The sequence below is a fragment of the Capronia epimyces genome (genome assembly GCF_000585565.1).
Source record: "Capronia epimyces CBS 606.96 chromosome Unknown aczIQ-supercont1.2, whole genome shotgun sequence".
In the NCBI taxonomy this organism is placed as follows: domain Eukaryota; kingdom Fungi; phylum Ascomycota; class Eurotiomycetes; order Chaetothyriales; family Herpotrichiellaceae; genus Capronia; species Capronia epimyces.
The window spans coordinates 581,185-597,002 of NW_006912905.1; the positions used below are offsets into that span (position 1 = coordinate 581,185).

Genomic DNA, 15,818 nt, shown 5'->3' on the forward strand with positions numbered 1-15,818 from the left:
CGTGCCCCCTCGATCGTCGCCTGGGCCTCTCTCTCTCTTCTTGTTGATCTGATCAATCAGCTTGCGCAACCTTTGCCCTCGGGACGCCGCCATCAAATCGACCCTTCCTGTCCCTGGGTCCCCACGTGCTACGTCTACGGCCACGGCTGTGCACTCTTCTATCCGCCTCGATCACCAAGGACCGGCTGAACACGCTGCCCCCGGCTATTCTCTCGTCGCGAGCGGAATGTCGGCATGGAGGCCGACAATGCCTCGACCTTCAGCGCGAAGCCACCCCCGCTGACTTCAGATCAGCTCAATTATCTTATTTGGAGGTACGCGCGCCATCAACTGTCGGTGGTTTTCTGTTGTTTCGAGCGCTGACCAGGTTTTGCAGATATCTTCAAGAGTCCGGTAGGCCGCGCGCGCACCAGATCCACTAAATCTCTCCACTAAACTGCATCGTACAGGCTATGCTGAAGCAGCCGTCAAGCTCCAACGCGACTGGCGAGTCGACGCCGAGGGTCTCCCGTTCGCGAAGAGTATCAAAGGCCATGCCCTTGTTTCTCTTGTGCAAAAAGGCCTTCGTTACCACCACCTATCACTAACCATCGATGAGGTACTCTCTTATTCATGCACTGACTCTAGAACGAGCCTGGCCCGCTAACCCAATTTTAGAATGGCCGACCTTCCAAACAACTCAACCCATCTATGTTTTATTTTGGCCCGGAGAGTGCGAAACCTCCGCCAGAACTGCCAGAAGAGCCCGTTCCGTCATCGTCTTCCCCAGCCGGATCAAATTTAGCTCTACAGCACAAAGTCCGCGAGGGTGTTCCAAATGGTCTACCCGAAGTTTCCACTCACTTGCCTGCCAAACGAAGTCGCAAGGCAGAACGCAACGGAAGTGGTACGCGCAAACTGTCTGCTTCAGCTAGTCGACATGGGAACGTGTCTGCCATGGATGTTGACATGGCCAACGGCCACCCTCATTCCCGGGTAGACGCGAGATCGCCCTCAGCAACCGACACTGGAGCTGACGAGAATACGCATCTTATAAATGGAGCTAGGAACGATGACCGTATGGACCTGGACGATGACTCTCTCACCGCGGACCAAGGAACCCATGAACTTCATGTCGAAGCTTTACCACCTCCATTGCACACTCTAACAACTGGAGAGAGCGTTGGTATACAGGTCGCGCCCGCCAAGGTCGCAAATCTTTCTGCTTGGACCAATCTGCTTCAGATCCCATCTCCGGCTGGAGACGAAGAGCCCAAAGCTATCACGCGAACTGCCTGGCGACCGGGCGACGACAGCTCCCTGGCAGCGTTGGGAGACGGCTTTTGCGGAGTATGGAAAACCACAAACCAGTCAGCCGATTCCGATCAGCGTCCTCATTTCCACGAACTTGTAGACCTCACCGAGATGAAGCTCGTCAGTGCCCTTGCTTGGAATCCAGATGGAGATATTCTCGCCGTGGCCACCTATAGTGATCCCTCGGGGGAGATCCTCTTGTTCGATGGCCAAGAACTCAACCTTATGGAAGCTTTACCCGCGTCTCAAAAAGCGATTACATCGCTGCGTTGGCACGCCCGAGGCTTGCGTCTGCTAGGCATTGCACCATACTCGTCCGACATAGCAGACTCTACTATTCTGCTATGGGATTTGTCAAGGTCGCCGAACATTGCTGGACCATTGTCGATCTCTGTTCCCGAGATCCTAATAGATATGGACTGCGCCTCATTCGGGACGAACGGCATGGTCTGTGCTGCCGGGGGAAACGCCGTCTACCATTGTCGAGCCTTTTCCGACCTCAGCATTGAGCATACCTGGACATCGAATCCCGGTGAGAATGACCAGTGGACTTTTGTCAGATGTGCCTGGCGCGGTTCCCTGGATGGCATTGTGGTTGCGGCGTCAGGCGACAGTGGTTGTCTGTGGCTGCCTGCTCAGAACTTGCTGAAAAGAGAAGCGCATGATGCTCCCATTACCGGCCTCGAACTGCGCCCTACTCCTCCCGGCACATCAAGTTCACCTTCAAAGGCCGAGTTTGCCACGTCGTCCACCGACGGAACCGTCAAAGTGTGGCTGTACGACGAGGCTAATAATACCATTGTCTCATTGTGCAAACTCATCGTCGGTTATGCTTCGCCCGTGATGACGATCGCATATTCGCCTGACGGGTTCTGTCTGGCAGGAGCCAGTTATGACACAGTCCGGATCTGGATGGCTGAACACGGCTACCACCACATGGCGACATGGAAAGGTGAACCAGACTCATGGGGTGGTTCAAAACTAAAAGAAGACGATATAATGAGTGTGGGCGGCATGTCTGGTGTAAATGGAGATGGCCCCCAAGCTATCGCGGATCATACTTTGTCATGGGATGTTGGAAGTAAGAAACTTGCGTTTGGCCTTGGATCACAGGTAAGTCACATCGTGACAATAATCTCTGATTCCGAGAACTCGGTGGACTGACGAAGATAGGTTGCAATCATTGACTTCCCACGCTGAAGCCATTGTGACCTGGGATTCAATTGCCCAACACACCAAGCCGTTCCGAAAAAAATAAAATAATTCTTTGTCCGGTCTACCACGATATTCGGTTGCTCACGGTACCGATGCTCCTGTGGCAGAGTGTCATGACCACGACTACTCTTGAAGGAAGGAAGCGCAACAAGTCATTATTCAAGACGTCCAGGACTGTACGACACCCGCTCTCCAAAGGGGCCATGCGAACTGATCACATTCTAGAGGGACTCTCAAACTCCCCCCAATCGTCCTCCGCATCCTGCAGATCACTTTGCAATTCCTTCAGTCGAGTGTTCAAACCGCTCTGTGAGGATCTCAGTTCTTCCTGCACGTCTCGAAATCCACGGAGCCACGCCGTAACACCCTCGTGAAGTTTCGCATCCGGACCGCTATGGCTGTCCGGCGCCTCACGAGGTTCATCCACATAGTAGCGACCACGAAATCTTCCACGGCCCCTGGTCACAACCCTTCGAGAAGTGCGATTTGGCATCGAAGAATTGTTAATCCACCCTTCCAACCCTGCGACTGCGCTCGACATTGCGTCGACTGCAAGGTCTTTCCTTGCAGAGTCTATCTGGCTCTGGTCGAGTTGAGTGGTAATTCTCTCGTTTTCTTGTATTAACCGTCGATTTCGCTCCTGGAGAAGGACAATCTCTTCCGAGAATTCACGCAAGCGCCTTTCTTGCTGTATGCATCGCTGTGCGACCGCCTCCAGCTTCTCAATTGTCAACTGATGCAAATGCCGCTGCTCTTGTTGCCTCATACGCATTGCCTCCACCGTGGACACCAGGCTTGTTCGAATGTGTTCGAGGTCTTCGTCGCCGACCGCCTGCGACGGAGGTGAAGCCAACAGTTGTTTAGAATGGGTCGTCTCAGCATCACTCTCTTCGGAATATGTCCCGTCGTCTTCCAGAGCCGCCTCAATCTCACCCAAGGCTCTCTCAAGTCTCCTCCTTTTATTTCCACTGATTGCACTGTCTTGTTCGGAGGCCCAAATCTCGGAGACGAGCCCCTTCAGACGGTCGGCGATTCCAGGATGTATTGTCGTGGCGTACGTGTCGAAAGCGTCCATGTCCTTATCAAATGGCCCCGGCGTCCTCGTCCTTACGCTGATAGCGGAATCGGCGAAGAGGGAGTTGTTGGTCCAGGATGACCCAGGACGGCCTGGTGAACGAACCCCAGGGTCGGGCTGCTGGTCAGAGAGTGACATGCTGGTGCAATGTAAAGTGATGTTGCCCAAGAAGTACACATGCGACAACAATGATATTATTTGCAGTCTGATTGAAGTTGGATTTGGTTGCTGGAGGGAAGTGTGAACTTGGCCTGGATGGTTGAGCAGTTTCCAGGCTGGAACGCAGTTGAGGTTGTCATGTGGCTGGTCGAGTGGCTGGTGGCTGGTGATCCGGTCACGTGAGATACAACCTGTGACAGACGAGATTCGCCTTTCAACAAGTTTTAGAAAACCGAAACTAAGTCCAATATTCATTCGTACATGGTCCCTCGTCAGATTTCTAGATAAATTAGCATATGGGCTGACCGGCAGGACCTCTGGGCCGGGCAATACTTTAACGACACACGCGGAATACCCCTAATAAATTGGTGCAGACATTTTGTGTGGGGGAAGACCGCGCTATAGAGGGTGGTGACTCAAATCCTACCACAACCTACCACCTCTCAGATTCCTGTCATAGAGTTGTTCTGCTGCGTTCTCATATATTAATCTCAGTGGACATACGGAAACGTCCCAGCTTGATCGACATGTACTGAGCCTCCCACTTAACCCTGAGTAGTCCGGAATCGTTGCTGGTCATCCTCCACTCAATGGTATTTTCTGTTCAGCGTGCTCTCCCAAAGTCCAACGGCTCACATGGCGCAGGCGCAAATACAACCTTCTCTTGAGGAGGTGACCTCAATTCTCTCGAAATCTAAATCCTCTCAATATCCTCCGAACCTCGTACCTTTATGCGCACAAATTCCCGCAGATCTTTTCACACCCACAGTCGCATACTTGAAAGTTTCTCAGGGCTCCAAATTGTCCGTTTTATACGAGAGTGCCGCAACCACCGGGACAATTGGACGGTACAGTTTCGTCGCAGCCAATCCTCTGAAAGTCTTCAAATCCGGTCCTGGACATGGCCCTGAAGAAGATCCACTCCCGCGTCTGGAGAAAGAGTTGGCACAGTACAGAGTCGCGAGTGTGCCTTCGCTACGGCTGCCACCAATGACGGGAGGCGCGATTGGATATGTTGGCTACGACTGTGTGCGGTACTTCGAGCCCAAGACCGCTCGGCCAATGAAGGACACGCTGAAGCTGCCGGAGAGTCTGTTCATGCTTTACGACACCATGGTCGCGTTTGATCACTTCTTCAATGTTTGCAAAGTCATTACATACCTTCGAGTGCCGGAAACCCAGTCAAGCTCGGACATCGCTGCAGCATACAACAGAGCTTCCGATACCCTGCAGAAGGTGGTCTCGAGATTGCAAGCCGAACACATCCCGCTTCCACATCAACCCCCGATCGCCCCGAACCAGCCGTCAAAATCCAACATAGGGAAAGAGGGTTATGAGGCCCATGTCACACGGCTGAAGAAACATGTGAACATAGGAGACATCATTCAAGCTGTACCGTCACACCGGATATCACGTCCTACGACTCTACATCCATTTAACATATACCGACATTTGCGGACGGTGAACCCATCTCCATATCTGTTTTACATTGATTGCGAAGATTTCAGCATCGTGGGTGCGTCGCCAGAACTGTTGGTCAAGGAGGAAGCTGGGCGGATAATTACACATCCCATTGCAGGCACAGTCAAGCGAGGACGAGATCCAGAAGAAGACGAGAGATTGGCCGATGAACTGCGCAACAGCATCAAAGATAGGGCAGAGCACGTCATGTTGGTTGATTTGGCAAGGAACGACATCAATCGCGTCTGCGATCCTCTATCAACCCGGGTGGACAGGCTTATGGTAGTGGAGAGGTTTAGCCATGTGCAGCACCTTGTCAGCCAAGTGTCAGGCGTGTTGAGGGCAGGCGAAAACAGGTTTACAGCATTCCGGAGTATTTTCCCAGCGGGCACAGTGTCAGGGGCACCAAAAGTGAGAGCGATGGAGCTCATTGCCAAACTGGAGGGGGAAAAACGCGGCGTTTATGCTGGAGCAGTGGGTTATTTCGGTTTCTCCAGAGTGTCTGCGGACGGATCTCGAATCGAGGACGAAGGTGCGATGGACACTTGTATCGCATTGCGCACGATGGTGGTCAAAGACGGCGTTGCATACTTGCAGGCTGGCGGTGGGATTGTGTTTGACAGTGTAGAGGAGGATGAGTGGTTTGAGACCATGAACAAGCTGGGCGCAAACATCAGGACGATCGAGGAGGCCGAAAAAAAATATTTGGCCTTGGAAAAGATTGGAAATGGTCAGACCAATGGGGTCTCTAGATAGAGTTGCCTCTTATAATGTGTACACCCTGCCTTGCGTCAATTTACAGCCATGATCAGATCCTGGAAGCCCAAGTACCTGCAGGTCAAAAGAATGCATGCCACAACTGGTACCTCTCAGGGGGAGGAAAAGATATCCAATCCCAATTTGAGACACGTGATTAGCCCCGTGATGGCTGGGTGACCGAGTTGGGTTTAGCTGCTGAAACTCTTGGCACACTGAACGCACCTCGAAAATTGAATCGACGCTGCATGCGCTCTTGATGTTTGCACCAGTACCAGCACCAACTCTCTCTTCTTGCAAATCAATCGCTGATAACTGTCAGGACTTCTCGCCAGTCTTGACAGCCGTGGTCAGCCAGTCGCAAAGATGAAGTTGAACATCTCCTACCCGGCCAATGGGTCGCAGAAACTGTTCGAGATTGAGGATGACCGCAAGGTGCGCGTCTTCCTGGAGAAGCGAATGGGCAACGAGGTGCCAGCCGACAGTCTCGGGGATGAATGGAAGGGCTACGTATGACATGTCTTTCACAAATACCTCTGACGAGATGATTCTGACGGTTGCACCAGATCTTCCGCATCACCGGCGGTAATGACAAGCAAGGCTTTCCCATGAAGCAGGGTGTCGTACGTGCAATCCCCTGCTCTTGAAGGCGCCAGCGAGATGAATTATTCGCTGAGACTTGATTCGTTCCAGATGCTCCCTACCCGTGTCAAGCTCCTCCTTTCCGAAGGCCACTCCTGCTACCGACCTCGACGTACCGGCGAACGCAAGCGCAAGTCTGTTCGTGGCTGCATCGTCGGCCCAGATCTAGCTGTCCTGGCTCTGTCCATCGTCAAGCAAGGCGAGGGCGAGATCCCAGGCCTCACCGATGTCGTCAACCCCAAGCGACTTGGTCCCAAGCGTGCCACCAAGATCCGAAAATTCTTCGGTCTGACCAAGCAGGATGATGTTCGGTATGGTTCCCTACAATGGCTGGCGTCTCTAAGCATCTCTCTAATTTTTGTTCGTTTGCAGCAAGTTCGTCATCCGCCGTGAAGTGGTTCCCAAGAAGGAGGGCGCAAAACCTTACACCAAGGCACCCAAGATCCAGAGACTCGTCACCCCTCAACGACTGCAACACAAGAGACACAGAATTGCACTGAAGAGAAGACGTGCCGAGGCGGCAAAGGATGCTGCTAATGAGTACTCCCAACTGTTGGCTAAGCGTGTGCACGAGGAGCGTGAGAAGAGAACCGAGCTGAGGAAGAGACGTGCTTCTTCGTTGAGGAAGTAGAGTCTTTCTGAATCGTGACACCGTGTAGTCATACGAGACAAAAGCATGCAAAGCAATGGCAGTGGACGAAGGTCATGGGACTCGCTGGGCTTTTGATTGGGAACGATGAATGGTTGCGATCCTGCAGAAGCCCACATGACTGTCTAGGGCATTCTGAGTGGAGGAGAGGAATGTGTGCCGTGTCACCTTGCGATTGATGGGTAGCGATAGATAACTACTCGCATCCAGCGTCTGCGTTGCAAGGGTGGCAGAGATAGAACACCACATACCAAAACAGCGGCTCTTTTCTTTCTACCCAGTTTTGATCCCTTTTCGCCGCCTTCTGCGTCCCGCGATTTTCTAGCTACAAATTTCCGCCATCCAGGTTTCTCCCACACTCCCTCCAGTCCGTTTTGGCGTGTTTGGCCCGGCCGTGGCCAGTGAGAAGTCCGCCATTTTTGACACTTATTGTGCCGCGGTTAGCCAACCAGAATTTTCCGTCTGGGGCTTCCCGTCCATCCCTCATCCCGCTCATTTTTTGGGTTTCCACTTATGACACTGCCGGAGGCCAACGACTTTTCTTACCTGTCTTCTTCTTGTCAACATGTATCTTCGGTGACCACATCTCCCCTCGACTACGCAGGCATGGCGTCGAATTCGATCAAGCTCTTGACGGGCAACAGTCACCCTGACTTGGCCAAGGCGGTGGCCGCCAGGTTCGTACCCCTCTTTTCTTCTCTCGCCCATGGGAACCATGTCTGGACTGGAAGACATAGGATAGAAGCTGACCGTTGTTGGACCATTCAGACTCGGGATTGAGCTGACCAAGATCATGGTCTTGCAGTATTCCAACCAAGAGACCAGTGTGACCATTGGCGAATCTGTCCGAGATGAAGACGGTACATGCTCCCTGTTCATGGCAACATCTCTACTTCACCTGTCCCCCTTTTGGTCTGGCCTGTTGAGCGCATCTGACGGTGGTCCCATGTAGTATTTATCCTCCAATCAACACGGCCGAACGATATCAACGACGGTCTTATGGAACTTCTCATCATCTGCAATGCCTGCAAGACCGCATCGGCTCGACGGGTCACTGCGATCCTACCAAACTTCCCTTATGCACGTCAAGACAAGAAAGATAAATCCAGGGCGCCCATCACTGCGAAGCTGATGGCGAACATGTTACAAACAGCTGGTTGCAACCACATCATTACCATGGACCTGCATGCGTCCCAGATTCAGGGATTTTTCAATGTCCCGGTTGACAATCTCTACGCCGAACCCAACTCTGTGAAATGGGTGCGGGAAAACCTCATGCATTCCACAGAGACCAATTCCGAGGTGAACGGACCGAGACAAGAATGTGTCATTGTCAGTCCTGATGCCGGTGGGGCGAAGAGAGCTACATCTATTGCCGATAAACTCGACCTTCCGTTCGCACTCATTCACAAAGAACGATCGCGACCGAATGAAGTCAGCCGAATGACTCTTGTTGGCAATGTGGAAGGCAAGGTCGCCATCCTTGTCGATGACATGGCCGACACATGCGGGACCCTCGCCAAAGCCGCCGATACTCTCATTAAGCATGGAGCCAAGGATGTTGTTGCGCTTGTTACCCACGGAATCCTGTCTGGCAGAGCGGTCGAGATTCTGAAGGGATCGGACCTTTCAAGACTGGTCATCACCAACACAGTTCCCGTCTCAGAAGAGAAGATCGAGGCTTTGAGAGTTGAAGAAGGGCAGAAAGGCTGCAGGCTTGAATTCATTGATATTGCGCCAGTTTTGGCCGAAGCAATCCGAAGGACACACAATGGCGAAAGTGTCAGTTACCTGTTCAACCATCCAGTGGCATAAATGGTGTCATTTTGCGATCCGGCTGCTTCGACCCGGGCGTCAGTCGCCTGTCATTAGTGTTGGGATGTCCATTCGGTTGATTGGCTCCTCTCTATGCTAGGGGCCCAGTCAGAGGCGCTCAGCCTGACGAGCGACTTTTTGAGAGCATTCCAAGTATGACGAATGCTTTAGCACACATCTCATCACGGGCGTCTTCAGATATTGAGCGGACTCAAGTTCACTGCAAGACTTCTGTCAACTACTCATTGGGAATGGTTTTCACCTGCAACTCAGCTACTGCGAGCGCTCCACATGAATAGAATTCACGCAGGCACAGGCGGAGTGGTCGTCGCCATGGGATTTGTGGATAGCACTTCCACCCAAAGCCATGGCCGTGCTTCAAATAGCACGGGAAGTCTTGGTCTTTACGGAACACGGCCAGGACCGACTCCTTTGGGTTGGTAAGATACCTTTGATTTAAACCCTCCTGAGTTGCACACGGATGAAAAGAATCCAGAAGACCCGAGGCGGACCAACCTAGTGGTGTCATTTCGAATCCAGACTAAGGGGATTTCTACAACACGACAACAGGCACCGCTCAGCAGCGGCAGGTCAGGGCGGGATGATGCAAGTTGGCTGCGAGGTAGGCGAGACCAAAGATGGACCTTTCTTTGGAACATGAAAGATACTTGGATATATTTCCACGGGGTTAGGTTACCCTGTGCTTGTGCTCTGTCTGCATACTTTTCGTGGCCAACTGTCCCGTCTTGCCACATACTCGGGGTCGTCTCTGCAATCTGCATTATCCTGGGAGATTGTCCAAGACTTTCTTCACAAATCTGCATTATCCTAAGAGACTGTCCAAGATATTCTTCAAAATCTGCCGCTGTGCTGCGTCTTCGCTACGAATGCAAACTCGCTAGCTGAGTCCCTCGATCTTCTGGAACACTTATCCTTTGACCTTGGTTTTTCAGCATGGCAACTTCATGAGCCCGACTGTCTTGAGATCATTAGTATCAGTTGAATATCCACAGCAAGTCGAACAAATCATGCTCACACTCCCATCTCCGACACACGAAGAGGGTGCAGAAAACCATCAATTGCAGTCATTCTTATTCTCATTCGCCTATTAAACATCAATTGCAGTCATTCTCATTCACATTCTCCCATTCTCCAAACCCAACTCCGCGATACCCCTCGAAAAGAATCTAGACAAATGGTTGGTCTACTAGCATCTGTGATTATGATATATGATTCACGGCTAAGTAAGTATCTGTGAATACGATCTATGATTCACAGCTAAGTTAAGTATGACTGCCGGACGGTCCCCAGATTGGCATAGCCATAGTCCAATATTGACATTGCGAGAGGTCATCGATACAGCAAGCAGCATGGCAAGGCTGTGGAATGGAGTTGAGCTTATGATATACCGGTTGCTGTATCTTCAATGGACTACTGCCTGTCTATCTACTCTTTGCTGTATCCGTATGCGTATGCGAGCAATCGACCTGGACCCCGTCCCATCCTATCCATGCACGGCAGACATGGCCTTTTCTGCTCTTCTCCTTCTCCTTCTTCTTCTCCTCCTTTCCTTTAGCTCTGTGGAGGACGCCTTCTCCTTCATTTAGCTCTGTGGAGGACGTCTTCTCCTTCATTTAGCTCTGTGGAGGACGTCTTCTCCTTCATTTAGCTCTGCGGAGGACGCCTTCTCCACCTTTGCCTGGGTAGGTAGTGTTATGTTATGTTACACCTTCACTTTGAGCCAAGCCCAGCCCAAGTCAAAGTCCAAACCACACTATCTGACATTCTCACTTTCTGCCGTACCCCAAGGGGGCACACACAAGCAATTGCGCAGCACCAAAAAGAAACAGAAACGAACAGACGCCGACAAGCTCATTTGAACCGGCAACACCACCACCACAACAACCTCCACCAACAACAACCTCCACCAACAACAACCACCACAACCACCAACCACCACAACCACCAACAACCAAAAAGATCGACGGGAGCAGTCCGCTCATACCTTCCTGGTTGTAGGATCTCATGTATTCCCCGGCCACTTGATCCCAGAAGGCCCCTTCCACCGACCCTTGGTGCAATTAGAGACGTACTCTTCGAAGGAGGAATGCCCACGGAAAATTTGACGATTTTCAGTGCTTCTATGCAACTTCGGTCCCAATTGTGAGGGAAGATTCCGGTACTTGGATATATGAAGGGTGTAATCAATTGTACAGTGAATGTGAATCACTGCGTGATCGTGATGGGCTTGGGCCACGTGATGGTGATGGACGCGCGAGGCTGCAGCCAAACAAACGGTTGGCTTGACATAGTGGGTGCGGGCACAAACAAACAAGGCTGAGGTCATAAAACACCAATACCACCGTGTCCCCCGGGGTATGCGATAGGGACGGCTGAGCGACCGAGGTCAATGTCGACGCTGATCGCTGATTGCATTTCCATTTCCATTTCCGTTTCCATTTCTCTATGCTATGCTGCTATTATGCTATGTCACGCCATGTGATGCATGCCATGCCGCACTATGCCGCCCTGCCGGGCCTGAGCCATCATCTGAAACTAAGGTGTGGTATTGAATCCAAGTCCTGCTTAAACATCCAAGAAAAGAAGATCTTGTAGGCTGTGGCGCCTCAAGCTTGAGCGCACTCTTCAAAGCGAGGCCACCTGGGTCCCGCTGTGCTGAAAGACAGGCAACCCTCCCCCCTGTCAAGATTTGAATAAGCCTCGCCATGCACACGTCGGCAGCGTGAAGCCAACACTTCCACTTTGCAATCACATTAGCTTGTCAGCTTGTCATCTTCTCAAGAACTCGTCGACTTCAAAGCCCACTCTGCGTTTCGCTTTCTCCCAATTGTCCATCTCTTTCGCGTGATATGCCGCATGAACTGACGCTGGTGCGGAGACCCCGGTCTTTGCCGTCTTGTCATCACCGCCAGCTTCCGCAGCTGTCGCAGTGGTCGATGAACCAATGATGCCAGTCTTGACAATGACTGCGCGACAGTCATGCAGTCTGATCTCCACTCCCGAGTGAGAGCCTGTCACAGTCGAGCTCAACCCGGCAGATGAAGTCCTGTCACGCCCACCGACTGTGACTGGAGTACTCGCACTAGCTGTAGAGCCGCCCGTCGCTCTCGCACCTTCGGCACTTTCATGTTCTTCATCCAAGCCTTTGATCACCACCGTGATGTCGGGTCCGACACTGCCGCGCCAGAGTGTTGCAAACCATTGCCAGTGAGCTGGTGGGGAGAAACCGTCACTGATGGGCATTGAAATGGACGAGGCGTCGACCGTGGTGAGCTGGTAGTGTGGGACCAATGCTATTGGTATAGCGTTGTTGCCGGCAGCGGCACCCTGTGCAGATGATTGCCGTTCTTCTCGTTGTTGCTGTTGCTGTCGTCGTCGTACTGGAACATCATGGTCGGACACCAACGGGTTAGATGCGGACGAGACAGCCTGAAACATGCTTGGAGGCGGCATTTGCCACGAAGGTTTTGCAAGTGACGCTGCCGGTGCCGGTGCCGGTAGCTGTAACATCGTAGGAGGCGGCGTGGGCGGCGGGGGGGGTATGCGCTTTGAGGCTGAGTTGAACGGTCGTGGGAAGGCCAGGGTCAGCGGTCGAGGAGTACAAGTATTGGATTGCACGCCACCGGCAGAGTCATTAGTAGACTCACCCATATCCATTGAAAAGTCTGGAGTGCTTCGACTCCGTGGCTTTGCTGGGGGGGACACTATGGACAGTTCGGCGGCTTTGGTGATCGTCTTGGGGCTTATGGCCGAGTCATACATGTTCTTCAGACTCGGCAAAGTTTTCGGTGTAGATGGATCCGCAGTACCCTCAATCGGGTACATGTCATTCTTGGGGCTGTCTAGCGAGATGGGCGACGTTTTCGAACCAGAATATCCGGCCGACCCAGGTTTTGTCGTGATAAATTCGACCATCTCTTTGTTGGTTCTGTGCCATTGGCTGAGCATGCTCAAGTATGCTTCTGTAGTCAAGCAGCGGCGGCTGTCACGAAGACCGGTTCCGGTTTGTCCATTCGGGAGCAGAGAATATGGGTCTGGCCCGTCAAAGATCCTGACCATGAATTTCCCTTCCTTCCCAAGCTGCTCGGCCAGTGAAGTCGTCATGCTGTCGACGGTGCTCGCATCCATGCCTTCGATCGCAATGATAGCCCCACGTATTTCAGGTTTCGGAGATGAGGGACCGGGAGGAAGCAGTGGCGGAGAAATTTGAGCAAGCACTTTGACTTTGTTCAACACTGGTATAGACATGATCATTGCCTCCACCCCCGAACTTTGACATTGCACTGAAGACACTTTTGCTGGAGTCGGTGGCACTACCGTCTCGATCGGTGGGAGGGCAACGGCAGATCTAGTTCGCTGATGAGGCTGCGGAGGCCGAATAGGTTGTAGTTGCGGTGGGTGAGGGTACACGGCTCGAGGAGGAGACATCATCGCAGGTTTAGCGACCGGAAGTCCATGAACGTGGTTTTGGGAGGCATGAATCTGCTGCAACACCTCCGGGCGAGCATATGTGGTAGTGACAATGGGTGACTGCGCATAGGCGTATGGCGCCTCAGGATAGGGTTCGCGAGCAGATACATAGCCCCCGCTAATGTTGAACCGCCGCCTCTTCGCATCTTGTGACTCGGATGATGGAGGAGTAGGAAGGGCTTGAGCGGGCGGGACTGCGTAAATCAACCGAGGATCAACTCTCTGAAAAGGGTATGTCTCGACGAAGGTTTTCTGCTGAGCGACATGCTCTGGCGATACGGTCGGTAATCCATGCACTCGTGGACCAGGAGCGGTGCTGACAACATAGCCACGTTTAGCTGGAACTTGTGCCCCCATGGTTTGCTGAGCTTGGGATGCCGACGGTGTGTATGCTGGAGTTTGATTGCTGTAATAGTTCATCGGTTTCCCTCCACACTTGGGACAAGGCTCCTGTGGCTCTGCAGACGATGGTCCAGACACCGAGGACTGAGTGCTGAGTCTGCCGTTACGACGTGGCTGATAACGGTAGCCTGGATATTGCTGCTGATGGCGGGCCTTCTCTTCCTAATGACAGGCAGGTCAGTACAAAGCCCTTTGTTCGGTGTGATGGTGCCTTTTAACCCACTTCCGCAAGCAAATTCCATTCCTCTTTGGACTCGGCTGACAGTTGTCTCCATTGTTCGCCGATAATCTTTGACACCTCCGGATTGGGAATACCTGGATTCTGTGCTAGGATGCTGGCCTGTTGGTGCTGACGGAAAAGAATGAATGCTGGATAGATGTCAGCGTAGAACAGGCAAACATAACCAGCGTAACTTGTCCACACAGAAGTGGCAGTCTTACAATTTCGCGGTCTAGGAATCTTGGGGTCTGGCGGGCACAGGCAGAGGTGGTCTCTAGGGTGCGAAGGGGTGCTCATGTCATTCTTCTTTGGCTGCTCCTCTGCCATGTCTTGAGTAAGACCTCGCTGCAAGGGCGAGGCCGGCTCATGCACACCATTTGCAGTCGGTGGTTGTCTCTCTACATGGTCTGCATGGTCTGCATGGTCTGCATGGTATGCTGAGCTGGAACGAGCTTTCGAGCTTTCGAGATGGATTGTGCTCCCTCGAGGCGGATCTTCTTCGAGAGAACGCCCTGGGGATCGACCACGAAAGAAATGATGCTGCGAGAGTAAGGATGGGCGACGCAAAGCAGGGTTATGCTCAGTTGGAGGTCTGGGGAGGCGGCGGTACCATGCTGGAGGGTGAGGTGCATGAATTGGCGAAGTCATAGCGCAGAGAAGGAATTCTTTGACCTGGGCCATCCAAATACCTGAATCGCGGGAGGGGGGTGAAAGGCAGAGAAAGGCAGCATGTAGTCTTTGTAAGAGAAAGGAGCACTCATCATCCTCGCCCTACCTTCTCATCATCCTCTATTCTTTGTTCCTCTCGACTGAGTCTCTTCTAGTGAGCAGAACGAATTGCCACAGTCACGGGCAGCAACGAGGCTGGGGCCATAGGGTTGTCTTGGTTTGCTTTGTTCTCTGATGGTCCTAAGGCGGGAAAATGCGGTACCAATCACCGTGCACCCGAAACAATACCTGCAGGAATGCAGCGCAGACAAAGAATGAGGTTCGTCGCAGTATGACGAAGTGGATCGTCGTCGACGGAAAACTTGGACCACTGGAGGCTCAACCTCAACTAGCCAGCGCCGCGAGGGCAGAGAGCTTTGATTCCAGGTTGGCTGGATTCGCAATCGGATCACTCTGTCGTTTCGTCTTGAGCCGGCGTCCTTGGATGGCTATCAAATCTGACAAGTCACGAGCTTTGATTGGACGTGACGGAGTTCGCAGCAGTCGAGTGGCAGGACGGTAGGATAGGGGAGCGGGAGGTCAGCCAGCGGGCAGCCAGAGAGACCTATTCAGCGTCAACAGCATACCATTACCGTGCTCTTGAGACGAGGAAGAGGAAAAGGAAGAGGACGTGCGTAGCGTACACACACGCACATGTCGTCAGTGTATTTGTAGCTGTAGCTGTAGCGGCTGTAGCAGTCCGACGGGAGGGTTTGTTTGAAGGCGGGTGAGCCAGAGCCCCGTACCTCATAGTGGCGGTGGCGGTGGCGACACACGTTCACCATCAGAGAGACTTGCACCGACTGATCAATGTCTTGTCCTTATCTCGCCCTGGAGGGTTGGGGTGTTGATGAGGAAGTGTGGACTTGCAGGCGTGTGGTAGCGCAGTCAGATGTGAGGTTGGAATAAATAAATACGAGTTGCCCACCCTT

The 15,818-nt window shown here is 52.6% G+C and overlaps 6 protein-coding genes across 6 annotated transcripts; 4 read left to right on the plus strand and 2 right to left on the minus strand.

The window, feature by feature from the left end:
- Positions 1-690: 690 nt before the first annotated feature.
- On the plus strand, positions 691-2,457 carry A1O3_02031 (uncharacterized protein; the record flags this gene model as incomplete). The annotated part of the gene is made up of 1 exon (XM_007732174.1): positions 691-2,457. One exon carries the CDS (start codon positions 691-693, stop codon positions 2,455-2,457), a length of 1,767 nt encoding a protein of 588 aa, XP_007730364.1.
- Positions 2,458-2,722: 265 nt separating this feature from the next.
- A1O3_02032 (uncharacterized protein) lies at positions 2,723-3,721 on the minus strand (the record flags this gene model as incomplete). The annotated part of the gene is made up of 1 exon (XM_007732175.1): positions 2,723-3,721. The coding sequence occupies one exon, from the start codon at positions 3,719-3,721 to the stop codon at positions 2,723-2,725; it is 999 nt and encodes a 332-aa protein (XP_007730365.1).
- A 657-nt stretch (positions 3,722-4,378) lies between these two features.
- A1O3_02033 (anthranilate synthase component I) lies at positions 4,379-5,959 on the plus strand (the record flags this gene model as incomplete). The annotated part of the gene is made up of 1 exon (XM_007732176.1): positions 4,379-5,959. The coding sequence occupies one exon, from the start codon at positions 4,379-4,381 to the stop codon at positions 5,957-5,959; it is 1,581 nt and encodes a 526-aa protein (XP_007730366.1).
- A 366-nt stretch (positions 5,960-6,325) lies between these two features.
- On the plus strand, positions 6,326-7,232 carry A1O3_02034 (40S ribosomal protein S6-B; the record flags this gene model as incomplete). Its single annotated transcript, XM_007732177.1, has 4 exons — positions 6,326-6,469; positions 6,526-6,582; positions 6,653-6,912; positions 6,974-7,232. 4 exons carry the CDS (start codon positions 6,326-6,328, stop codon positions 7,230-7,232), a joined length of 720 nt encoding a protein of 239 aa, XP_007730367.1.
- Positions 7,233-7,856: 624 nt separating this feature from the next.
- A1O3_02035 (ribose-phosphate pyrophosphokinase 3) lies at positions 7,857-9,065 on the plus strand (the record flags this gene model as incomplete). Its single annotated transcript, XM_007732178.1, has 3 exons — positions 7,857-7,927; positions 8,019-8,110; positions 8,203-9,065. The coding sequence occupies 3 exons, from the start codon at positions 7,857-7,859 to the stop codon at positions 9,063-9,065; spliced, it is 1,026 nt and encodes a 341-aa protein (XP_007730368.1).
- A 2,790-nt stretch (positions 9,066-11,855) lies between these two features.
- A1O3_02036 (uncharacterized protein) lies at positions 11,856-14,505 on the minus strand (the record flags this gene model as incomplete). Its single annotated transcript, XM_007732179.1, has 3 exons — positions 11,856-14,120; positions 14,182-14,327; positions 14,400-14,505. 3 exons carry the CDS (start codon positions 14,503-14,505, stop codon positions 11,856-11,858), a joined length of 2,517 nt encoding a protein of 838 aa, XP_007730369.1.
- Between the last annotated feature and the right edge of the window lie 1,313 nt (positions 14,506-15,818).